The 12,047-nt window shown below is 53.9% G+C and overlaps 2 protein-coding genes across 2 annotated transcripts; one reads left to right on the forward strand and one right to left on the reverse strand.

The window, feature by feature from the left end:
• Window positions 1–292: 292 nt before the first annotated feature.
• On the forward strand, window positions 293–980 carry J4E93_010551 (uncharacterized protein; the record flags this gene model as incomplete). The annotated part of the gene is made up of 2 exons (XM_049348429.1): window positions 293–713; window positions 778–980. The coding sequence occupies 2 exons, from the start codon at window positions 293–295 to the stop codon at window positions 978–980; spliced, it is 624 nt and encodes a 207-aa protein (XP_049194381.1).
• Window positions 981–6,339: 5,359 nt separating this feature from the next.
• J4E93_010552 (uncharacterized protein) lies at window positions 6,340–7,248 on the reverse strand (the record flags this gene model as incomplete). The annotated part of the gene is made up of 1 exon (XM_049348430.1): window positions 6,340–7,248. The coding sequence occupies one exon, from the start codon at window positions 7,246–7,248 to the stop codon at window positions 6,340–6,342; it is 909 nt and encodes a 302-aa protein (XP_049194382.1).
• Between the last annotated feature and the right edge of the window lie 4,799 nt (window positions 7,249–12,047).

Below are 12,047 nucleotides of genomic sequence, written 5' to 3' on the forward strand. Positions count from 1 at the left end.
GGATATTGGGGTGATGGTGGAAAATGTGGTCGCAGCACAGGACGTGCTCGTCAACTCTGAGATATTGCGCCCCAGTAGGTTTCAAAACGATGGGCGATTGTAGTGGGTGCCCGATACATGCTACAAGAAGGGCGCCCTGACGAGACGCAAGAGATAGAGCCTCCCCTACCTCAAGGCGTTTGTTACAGTTGTGCTCGTCCCTGGTCTTTCAGTCCACTCCTCAACCATCTGTACTGTACTCTCTCGGGTCCCATCAGATTGCAAAATATTCAGAACGCCTTCCTTCGTTAGCATGCCTTCAACGAAGCGACCCGCTCCACGATCTGCGTCGCCGCAGACCCCTCCCCCCAAGCGCATGAGGACCTCCGACAGTGTCCAAAAAGCAACGCGTTCGAACATATCTGCGGTTGAACCAGGCGTCATTGATGTCATGAACCGCGCGCTGGACTACACCAACGCCGCAACGAAGTACTGGAAGATTGCCGCCAAGGAAGCCAATGCCGAAATCGATCACTGGAAGAAGGAGTGCGAGCGATGGAGCGACAGGGCTAGCAGAAGCGATGCTGCTGTGGTGGACGAGAAGCGTGAGAGGATCGCGGCGCAAAACGCACAGCAAGACGCGGAGCGTCGCTGCGCCCAGATGTTGGCAAAGCTGGCCACACACAGGGACGCCCTCCTGCAGATTGGCGGCCTGTCCAAGAGAACGACCGATGGTAAGTCCTGACTCTACGAAGTGCGTATAAGACCCATGCTAATCTCGTACGTCGACCTTTCAAGGCCCGAGCACCCTTTCCGTCTTGGAGGAGAAAGAGAGATGGGAATCAGAGCACTCTGAAGACGAGGGTAACCACGACGGATCAGAGGTCTCTGGAGACGAGGGCTACCATGGCATCTTTGCAGATGAGAGCGACCTTGATGACTTGGAATGGGCGGGGATTACAAGAGAAATGCGCTCACTGGGACAGACGGTCGGGTGCTAGTGAGGCGCGGGTGGTGATGGAGTTCCAGGCAGTGTATGTAACAAGTGACATGAGTTTTCCCGATCTTTACTCTGTGGTGCTTTCTTCGTCCGTTCTGTCGCTAGTGAATGTGAGGATGTTGGGGTAGATGGGTGCGTCGTGAGGGAAACAAGCATCGAGGTCGCTACGTGAACAGCGGAGAACCGGGGACGCCAGCGGGGGTCGCATCAATTCGGGCGCGGGTGGCGGAAGCGACGCCGGCAATGATGGGGGCTCGTGGACCGGGTACGACACAAGCCTCGCTGCGTTCTGCCTGTCGCACGCTTGGCACAGTCCCGCATTCTTGTTGCGCTGCTCGGTGGCCTCCGCATCGTACTCTGGAGCGTCGTAGCTAGAGAGAAAGCGAGGTGCCGGCATTCAATCCATAGCTATGTACTGCGCCGTCAGTCAGCTTTGCGTTCTTCGCAGTACCGCCACCGCTGTGCGCGTACCTGTATCGGCTATCGCATGATGGTCAGGTGATGTGACATCACTGCAGACGCTGAGATGCCTGTGAGAGCTCAGCGACCCTTTGGTGTTACATGATCAACGGCGACTCAGTCATTTGATAGATCTCGACCGGCAACGAACCGCGGGCGATACATGGTCGGGCGTTGTGGACATGGAGGGCAGGCCAACGCGTCTTCGTACTCGACATGGCAGGCGCGACTCGGATGCCGCCGATTGGCCGGTCCTTGCCGCCCCACGGTACCCCACATCACGCCAACACCAACACCCATCCCACCGTCGCCCACGCCATGGCAACGTCCACCACCCTGTGCTTGCCCAACGCCTCACTGATCGCATTACCATCACGTCGCTTTCCATGCACCCCAGCGCTGCACAATCCTTTTACCGACTGCAAGCTGAACCTTCAGCGTCGTCCTGGTACCAAGATGCATGAGCGACCCCGCCGGTTGGCGTCGTGCTCAATACTGCTATCTCGAGCGAAGTTTGCAGCATTTCCGCTTGGGCTGCCACGCATTCATCGAAAGAAGCTTCGTTCGCGCCTGTCTAGGCCGTAGGCCTCATCGCCCATGCAATCTGCTAACACATGGCGTAGAGGTTCATCAATGCTCTATGGCTGCGACTGCCCAGACATCCGAGATCAAGCTACGCGTTCACAGTTGGCGTTCGGCTCCTCGAGTAAGCAAGCATATGGACGCAATTATGTCGTGAAAGAGCCCTAGACGTGATAGGGCGCGTTTGGCGTTCCCAAATCTGGTAGCGACCTTCCGGTACTTTTCAGTTTTTCTGGTATTCTCCGGGACTTTTCGCGGACAGGCATTTCTTATAGTGAGAATGCTGCTTCCAATACGAGAATGCATCTGTTAGTTTGAGTCACCAATCTTGAACATCGCGCTATAGGATGTATGGTTAGAGATGTACGCGTCTTCTCTGTAATGAAGAGCGCCCGGGATGTATTTTGCTGCTTTCCCGAAAGAGAGCAAACGCACGTGTACTGGATGACGAATCCGCAAGCATACGATCGGTAGTGTCATACATGACACCATCTTTCGACAATAGACAGTCCTGAGGAAAGGCCCAATGGTACGGTGAAAGACGGTGTTTGCACGGGCACATGTCTTCCAGCGACACGTGTTACAAGAATTCCGCCTTACCTCCCAAAGAATCTGCGAACGCGGCGTGAGCCCATCTTTCTATCAATTCCATTGTTCGCGCATGGCCCCGCTGCCACCAGTTGTTACCGCTGGTGAGGCAATCTTGTCAGGAGATTCTCAAAGCGGGGTGGAGTCTTTTGATCTGCCATAGTAATTGATGAAGTCAAAGGAATTGGAAGTAGGTGCCGTGACTGTGTGGCAGTAGATTTGTTTGGCTTCATTTGGTATTGTTTGTCTCTCGGACTGGACCCATCAGCACCCCGCCCAGACTTGTCGCTACGTGACCGCATCCTTCACTCCTATAAAAGGTAGGAATTAAGACACGTAACGTTCTATCACGACCAAAAGAACCCTCGATAACCTCATATCGCGAGTTGCCACTCCATTCTTTAACGCATGATCTTTGAATGCGGCACCTCTTATTGCCTGATACCGACCTAGGCTACTCTGGATCAGCTATTCTGTGACCATTTCGTCCACGTTTCATTTCTCATCTGGACGGTTAGATCTCGACATACTAGCGAGTGAGTTTTCTCTGCGTTTTTGTCCACTTCAAAGACGTCTTACGGAGCTATACTGAAGCGGGCAGATCTTTCATCGTATCCAGTCGGTTCGAAACAGCTTGCCGAGCATACTCCATCACATCAATTGCGATGCCAAGGTCGTCCCCACTCCCACCGCCCCGGCCGTTCTACCAGGAGAAGGTGCTACCAGATCCCATCTGGGCTGGTACCACACATAACATCCAGGACAGTACTTTGGCCGCCATGGAGCCTCATGACGGAATGGTGGCAGTAGTACGAGCGGAAAGAGGAACTGAGGCTGGGACGTACGCAAAGGTTCTCGCAAACCGGCTCGCTACCATGGCCGCGTCGAACGGAAGGTTGACCACCTGCCTCTCGGTCACTGGATCCGAAGCTCATGGAAGGGATCTATCTGCTCGCCTTACAAAGCTCCAGTACTCGCCAGATCACCTCACCATAGTGATCGGGAACGACGTTCACACGGTAGCGCCCTACCAGGCATTTTTGAACGGCATTCTAATCTCTCATGTAAGCACACACTAGAGAGAGAACAGACGTAGCTAACATTACAAGCACACGGAGGACATAACCCAGCATTCTTTCACACGCTTAACTGCGATGAAGCAGGCGGTGTTCATCTTCACAGTCGACGCAGATGTCAAACTGTCGAAGTATTTCTTGTCTCGCTGCACAACTTTCATCACCTTGCGCCTGACGGACATCCCCGCTCTGCAACCACCACCTTCAACCGCACCGGAAGCTTCAACTGCGCCTGCAGTTCTAGAGGTGGTGTCTACCTTGCCCTGGGCGGAGTGAGGCGTCCACCGCTACTAGAACTACACACGCTCTGAGCTTCTCCTGTGGCGCGTCAGAGTCCGTCTATGCTCTTGTTCAGGGCTGGTCTTGTGCTTTCGGAGCTGCCTTCCAACCCGCTATGTTTGCTCGCGCAGGGCGATAACGGCTGCACAAAGCTTCTGCAACCATGGACGGTTGCACCGCTGTCTTCACTCTCATTGAAGGCGGACTATCGAGACAGGAATGTAGTCGTACTCGGCCTCCATTTGTGCAGCCCTCAAGGTCTTTTTGCTTTATCTATTTGTAGTTCTTTGTGCGTGGGTGCTGTGGATGTAGCATAGGTAGTCCGGTGGCTCGATTTGCGTACCAATGACAATACTGCTACACACCCAGCAATCCCGAGCTTTGGGGGAGAGACTCTAGCTTTGCACTGCAATGCGACTGGTAGTCCTACCTATACACATGTCGTTCACTAAGCAGCTACACGAGCCATGACGCGCCGCTGGTACCAACACTTGAAGCAGATACGGTATTGGCGGAGCCCTAACTGTCCCTAGCGAACGATAGCACTGCAGTCACTACGTGAGCCTGCATACTCAAATATTGAGGTCAGAACGGGCTGGAATAGACCCACTAGTAGTAGCAGTCACTACGTGCATCCAGTTCGATTGGCACATGCCATTGCAGGAGACCTTCACCAAAATCTTCCCTCACGCCTCGTTTCGTGAAAGTGGCAAGGCACTGATGGCAACCTGTCTTTCGAAGCAGCTGCCGCAGACACCACCGTTGCGTGCAAGACCCCGATAGTAGCGCTCAACTTCTCCTTCGCTGGAACTCATTCACCATGCCCATTCAAATTCTTGCACCTCCACGGGCCGTCTCCTGTGGGGCTATTCTCTTGGTTGCGAGGCTGCATCCCGCTCGGGCAAGTGGGCGTTCAGAGAGCTCTGCAACTGGACTCTGCATTGGAGGTAGCCATAGCTACGTGCGTCGCAGCAAAGCGGGCAGAGATATGGCTGCATTGTCTTCGTTTCTGCTGGTGCTGCGCATTCCAGCGAGGCCGACGTCCACGAGTGCATCGGAGTCAAGACTAGCGATGTGTGTTCTCAGGCCTGCGCCGTCTCATTCCCTCACCTGAGCTTGGGCGCGCACACCTGAGAACGCTAGGGCGTTAGCGTGAACGGCTCACTTGATCGAGCGTAACCGCCCAACACTCCACGACTCCTCACCTCGACCAAACTTGCACGCGCAACAACATTTCCGGCCGGATATGAGCAATGGCTTGTCGCAACATCCGCTGACTGGGCCACCACTGCTTCCACCATCCGACTCACGATAAGCCTCCAAGTACTTCCAACTCGGGGGCAAACACCACTCTACTTGCTCTCGAACAGGGACGGCCGCTACTCACTTTCGACCCGACGTTACGTTCACCATGGAGCCCCGGTGGCTTCCACAACGCTGAGCGACTGGCTGTCATACGACTGAGTGCTCACACACAACCCAACCCCGACCCGGAACAGCGAGAAGAACTTCGAATGCGGCCGTGCCACAAACATGCACCAAAGACCACGATGCCCTATACTGGTTCTACGAACCTTGAGCGGATTGGCATGAGTCTGTCATCGTGAGATGAGCGGGTTGTCGGACAGGAAACTTGCATCGATACATGTGTCTTGGAGCCTTCGCGATCAATTTGACCGGGACTGTTGCACCGAGCGCATCTGTCGAAGCCACCTGAGCGCGCCATGGGAGCCACCTAGACATGCTGCCAGTGACACGCCTAGTATTGCAACTAGGAAAAGAATCTCAAAATGCGCTTTGCAAGGGCGATATCACGGACAGTGAACTCTTAACTTGAAGACTCCATGTCAAACCTGCACGCCTAGACAGTTCCTCTGGAATGGCGAGTATAGCCAATCAATTAATTGTTTACTCCAAGATCATGGGCTTCTTCGCCTCGAAGATGTACATGCGCTGCCTCGTCGACTTTTGCCTCCCTCACAGTCGTGACACCTTCGCATCTGTTGACAGCGCTTCCAGCAACCACCAAGGTGAGCACGACTTCATCACTGCTCCCTGTCTTCATCATACTTTGTGCGACTTGAGCTCCTCTAACAGATGATAGCAAGCCTTCCCGAGCTTGTCCCGCATTCCGTCTCCCTCACTATACGCTGCCATGCTCTCACAGGAAGCCAAAGTTCCACTGTTCCGTACGTGTTGGGGTCTAGCCGAGGCGGCGACAATGGACAAGCTGGTCTGGAGTCCGTTCCGTGTCATCGAAGCGTTTCTGTATATTTGACCCACATTCCAGTCGGGACGGCCATCCTCACAACCCTCCTCATCCTTATCGTAGCCGAACCCGTAGACAGGATGTGTTCGCGTGAGCGTGCGCTTCTCTTACCGAGCATGGTAGTACACGTCGTGATGTAGATGCTCGTAGGCTGCACGCTGATCGCTGCGACTGGCAACCCGAGTATCGTGGCCGTCTTGGAATGCGCTGAGATTGTCGCTTGGACCTTGGTAGTTGCCGTTTGATGAATAGTTGACCCCAACCTGATCATTGCCCTTGACATGATCGTTCTCTTCGCTTTGGCAAGCGCGATGGTATCGGTGGCCTCCCTCCATGACATCCTTGATCCGGGCAATAGTCTCACCAGGTTTGTAGTCTCTCGTCACTCGATTGATGTGATCGTTCAGATGCCTGTTGATATCATCGCTTAGGGTTTCATCCTCTCCATCTTCTTCCGTGTTCGTGCTCAAGGCGCCATGATCCAGCGGAACACTATCCAGCCATTCGCGTATGCGGTCGAAGTTCGCCGTCTCTTCGTCGAAGTTGATAGGCTGGTCGCGCTGAATTGAGTCCTGGTGGTGGGCGGAACGATCGCGCTCCTCGTAGCGGTTACGTTGGGGATTGTTGCAGACCGAGAGCTGACCACCGCTCTTGTAGTCCTTTTGTTGGTCGCTCTCCATCTTGTAGAGACCTGAGCTAGCGCGGGCAAGTCGGTAGCGATTTTCGCTGGCCAAGCCGTATGTCATGTTCTTGTAGACTGCACCATGATCGTAGCCACCAGTCGCCTTGGTGACTGCCTCGATCAAGAGCTGCTCTGGACTCATATTTATAGTATCCCCAACATCGCGGTCGGGTTTCTTGACTGTAGTTCCGCTCGTTGCAAGGAAGGCGGGACCCCGATTGGAAAAGCTGATCTGCCGACAAGCGATCGACCTGATCCCCTTCATCAGGTCTTTTAGCCTGTTGCAGACGAACCCTTGGTGTCTGGTATTGCTTGTCGCCAATTGTTGCTTCATGTTGCAGTGGGGTTAAAAGTGATTTAGTCTGCGTGAGGTGGCATAGCGAGACGAGGCCGCATGATGGTGAGAAGAGACCAGCGCGTGAGGTGACAGAGGATAATTGGCAACCAGGAAGGCTTAGCGTAAACAGTGAGCGCGTACTAAAACGAGTCGGAAGATAACTTCAGTCGGTGAGTGCGCGGGTCGGAGCAACGAAAGTCAGTCTAGATTGCGGGTTGCCCAGATGAAGACGGAAAGAGACAGCGTATCTAGCAACACCACGACAATCTGTTGCTTCGCCTTTGAGAGCATGTCACAGCAGCTACGACATGACTGCAATATATAAGTGAGTAAAGGGACATTGCTCATTGCTTGTCATTATTGGTGATCCAGAAGCCCGAAAAGTCGCCCTTATCGCGCAGGGCGCGTTCCAAGAGACGATGCGATCATTTGCACATACATGACAACAGCACCTCAGCTCGTAACGCGCCGTGCTCTCCGCCCCAACGTTCCACCTCGACACTTCAGTTCCCTTCGTGCGTAGTGAAGTGGTGGTCGATTATGTCGATTTGATATCGCGGTTCTTGACCCATCACGAAAGCCGACTAAGAGATGCGACGCGCGAAAGATGCGAGATCATCCCGCCAAAGAAAGCTCGACACGAGTCCTGAAAGCCTTCATTAACTGCCTACGAGAGCTAGCCAACACCTGGCTGTGCCGTAGCCCCGACCGCAACCACGTGGGCCATTTTGCAGAACATTCGTGCTACAGTCGTTCGATGATTCGAAGGCGCGAATGCCATCGAGCATACACTCAAGGAGCGAGGGACGCATCGTGTTCGAAGCAAAACTGAGATGCCCTCGCGGGAGGGTCCGAAAGCCGTCCTTGTTGGTGCGGTCGAGCGTGATGCGCACGCTTTTCTTTCCATGTCTGAACAATGGACCCTGTCGCCCCAGGTCTGCGAGTGATAGTTGTTCGCCCGTGACTCACTTGGAATCGACAACGAGAGCTCATTCTCATGATCGTTGGAGTTGCGCGAGTCCAAACCGAAAAGCCGACTCCCAAACCAGCCCAGTATGTCTCTTGTAAGGTATCCCAGTTGATGCAGCTGATCCGCTACTCCTCTAGCAAGCAGAAGAAGATACTACCCCGGTTGTCGTATGAGTCGTCAAAGTTGATGTGGCCGGTGTTCTCTTCTCACAGAAGCAGAGACGACCTTCCCCTCGGCGTCGGGTTTGGCGAACAGGGTGGTGCGAGACGAAGTAGTCGTGCATGCTGGCCTTGCTCTTTTGACCTCGCCGAACAGGGGACTGCGCTTTCAGTTTGGACTAAAGCAGGCTACTCGTTCAGTACGCGTTGCTTCGACATGTTATGGTTGATTTCTTCGGGAAGCTTGGGATGCGTCTACGCTGGCCGACTTCGCCTCTTCGTGATTGTATGACCGGGTGCGCTCCAGGACCGCACGTCGGCACGGGTATCCTCGCCCTCGTGTAGTTATCACGTCGCACGGTTCATGTCCATGTCCGGTGTGCCAGCCAGTGGTCCCGAGTGTAAGCCGGCCGACGCGCGACAGAGTTTGTGTAGGGGTGTTGGCTGTGCCCTTGATTGGCGCTGTCGAAGGATTTTTGGGCGCCGGTGGTATGAGTATGGAGGAGCCGTTGATGCGAAAATCATATGGCTTTCGCGCGGCCCTTCGGAAGCGTGTGCGGTTGGTGGTGAGGCTCAGGCTTGGCTATGGATCGTCAGCAGGGGAGAGTCGAGATAAGGCGGTGATTGTACACTGCTGCTTGTACATACACTACTATTCAGCGACATTGGTGGGGCGGGCGCTGTCTTCATCTGCTTTTCCATCGTCTCCCTCTTGGGCCCGAAGCCATCTCGACCGAGGCGCATCTGGCAATATGGAGCCTAGGAGCGACCAGACCAGTGCGACGTATTGTGTTGTGCAGGTTTGACAGCCCGAGTCATACGGATTGGCGCGCGTTCAAGAAGGCCATGGGAGGCGACTCCAGTTGAAGATGGCAGCACGCGTGACGAGGTGGTCATGGGGGAAGGGGATGCTGCCCCCCGCCAGCATCATTGGCAAGGAATTCATGGCGGTGCGTGACTTGCCGCCCAGCTGCGCTGCTGTGAGCGATCTGCAGAAGACTTTGGTAGTCGATATTCGTGATAGCGCAGCCGAATGGCCACCAGATGGCTGCCAGCACCTCGACACGTTGTTGTCGCTTCCGACATTCGCGTCCTCTCTTTCTGCCCGGGTAAGTTGACCAGGAATTGTGTTGGCGCCGTGGTGACGCTCAAACATGCAGGTGAACATAGTACCATCGCGGGGACCAAGAGGCACGTACGACCCCGAGGCACCGCATAGTTGCTGGAAAGTCTGACGCGGTTTCTCGTAGTCGAAGATTGATTAGGGTGAGAAGACATCCATGCAGCGATGCGCTCATGGACAGAGATGTCAAGCCCGTGCGCGGCTGACTCGCGATCAACCAATGGCAGCTGCGATAGGGCCGCGGGGTTGGTCATGCGGGCTTCGGCCGAGAGAACTCCGTTCGCGGCGAGATGACCCTGCTCGAACCAACGCCATCTTCCAGCTGTGCGATGCAACTGCGACTTCATCTCTCTAACGTGTAGACGCCGAGGTGACACCGGTTATATACGTTGTCGATTGATGCTACTCCCACGTCAATTGCTTCCACATGATCAGTCGACATGCCACACACATCGCTACCTACGGTTGGCAGCAAGGCATTTGTTCATTTACCCAACTTGAAGGCCTGCGAGCTTGATACTAGTCCATGGACAATTTCGCAATGAGTTCTCTGCAGCATGATCGAAATGTGAAAGTTCTTGTCCATATGTACCTAAAGTCCAGATCGAAGCAATGCCGGTTTGTGACGTCGAGAACATGCATGTATGATTGCAGTAAAGCCGCGCAGAATACGACCGCAGGACGACAAGTTCTGTTAGTACCCCAAAAGAAGACCTTCACGTAATGTAATTCCAAAGCGCATGAACAGGGACGGCATAGTCCGTACCGCCGAGCTCGGTTTTGGCGGATATATAGCTAATGGAAGGCATACCACTCTTTGTTCCAAAAAGCCGTGCATACGCTGAGCTCTTGTATGGAACATGGCCACGATCTTTCATCATACTCATGTCCGGCAGCTCATCAATGTGCCCACGAACTCTGAACTGAGGTTTTCAGAAGAACTTCAGAAGCGCAATGGTTTGCAGGTTGACGCTACTCAAAATGGCAGCTCACAAGAAGCAATGAGACAGAACGTTTTATCGCCTCTTCACAGGTATGAACCGTCAAGGGGAAGGTGCCTGAGATACCCAAATGACATGCATTGATGCTCCGGGAACCTTCAATCCGTTGTAATGCTACTTTCGATGCCCCAGGAGAGGCTGTCCTGACTACAGCCATGATCATAAACCCGTTGGTAGTGAAGTTCCATGCATCGAACATACCCAATCGCGGCTTGCTCCACATGTAGCCCATATCAAACGACTCCCAACTCACCGTGGCGGTTCATCCCATTGTGTATCCTTCATGCAAGTATTCAGCCCGTTGGTTTTATTGATTTGGTACCACTGCGTCGTCATCATACTGTGCATGGCAAGGAGACAAGGTCGTCTTGTTTGCAGCCCTCACCCATGGGTACTGACTCGTCGATGTGAAAGGTCTTGTGAGGGATGTCGAAAGCTGTGACATTGGGCTCGCAGCACCAGCGCCGGATGTTGGAGTATATCTCGTAGGAATGAATGGTGATGGCGGAGATTGCGAGGGAGCCGTAGAACGTAGCACCATAGGTGAGAATGAGGTATTGCAGTAAGCCGGTCAAGATACTCTTGAGCAAGACCCTCAAGCATGATCTATAGAGGTATTAGAGATCGGCCTCAAGAGGAGTGACATGTCCACTACTTCAGGATTCCGGCCAGTATCGGGTGCATGGTTGAGATTTCTTAGGTACACGGGCTTTGCGGAAGCTGTGTGTGGAGTATAGCGTGATGCGGAGATGTCTTGGGTGACGGTGACGAAGATGCTGAAGTTTGGAATGTTGAAGTTCGAATGAGAAGTGGACGAGGGGACAAGTCGATGGTGGCTGGACGTTCTTTCCTTCCTGTCTTTGCAGCTCCCAATCTTTGTCGTGCGGTGACTTCCACTTTGTTGTCGCGCCTGCCAGTGGCACATCACTGGCATCGCCATGTGTGTTCCAGAAGCGCGAAGTGCGGCCGCGATGACCATATTGCGCGCTCCGATTGAAGTCCTTCCGAGTGGAAGTTATTACCTGAATTTTGTATGCTATCTCGCGATGAAGTTTAGGCTACCATAAGGTAAGTAGTCTCTCTGAAACGCGATGCGCAAGCAGTCTGCCTATCAGATATGTAGCCGGTCTTTCGCCTCGCAAGGATGTGCGAGTATCGGAAGGTAGCTGCTCGGTGATAGACGCACGCAATCCAGTCCGGCCTCGGGAACGTCGGGAAGCCACGGGCAATACCACCAGCTACTGAGGCCGTCACTTCCATGTCCTTGGCTTGTTACCTCACGAGGACAATTCTAGTGAAGGAGCGTGACAAGCCAAGGGCCGTACAGTCTGCGTGTGCGCTAGACGGTGTCAAAAGAACTACATGTAGCGCAACAGATCGATCGCAACACCAGTATATGGACCGTTGGGCTGAAGCTCTCCTGAGGCGTGCGGCCATGCATGACTTGGTAGAGTTGAAGATTATGCGCGGCTTTTGGAAGTGCCAAAGTGGAAGATCGATCGACACGAGCGTGAAAGTGCGCGAACAGAATCAGCAGTGGGCGC

This window comes from Alternaria ventricosa, assembly GCF_023758065.1.
Source record: "Alternaria ventricosa strain BMP 2768 chromosome Unknown scaffold_32, whole genome shotgun sequence".
Taxonomy (NCBI): Eukaryota; Fungi; Ascomycota; class Dothideomycetes; order Pleosporales; family Pleosporaceae; genus Alternaria; species Alternaria ventricosa.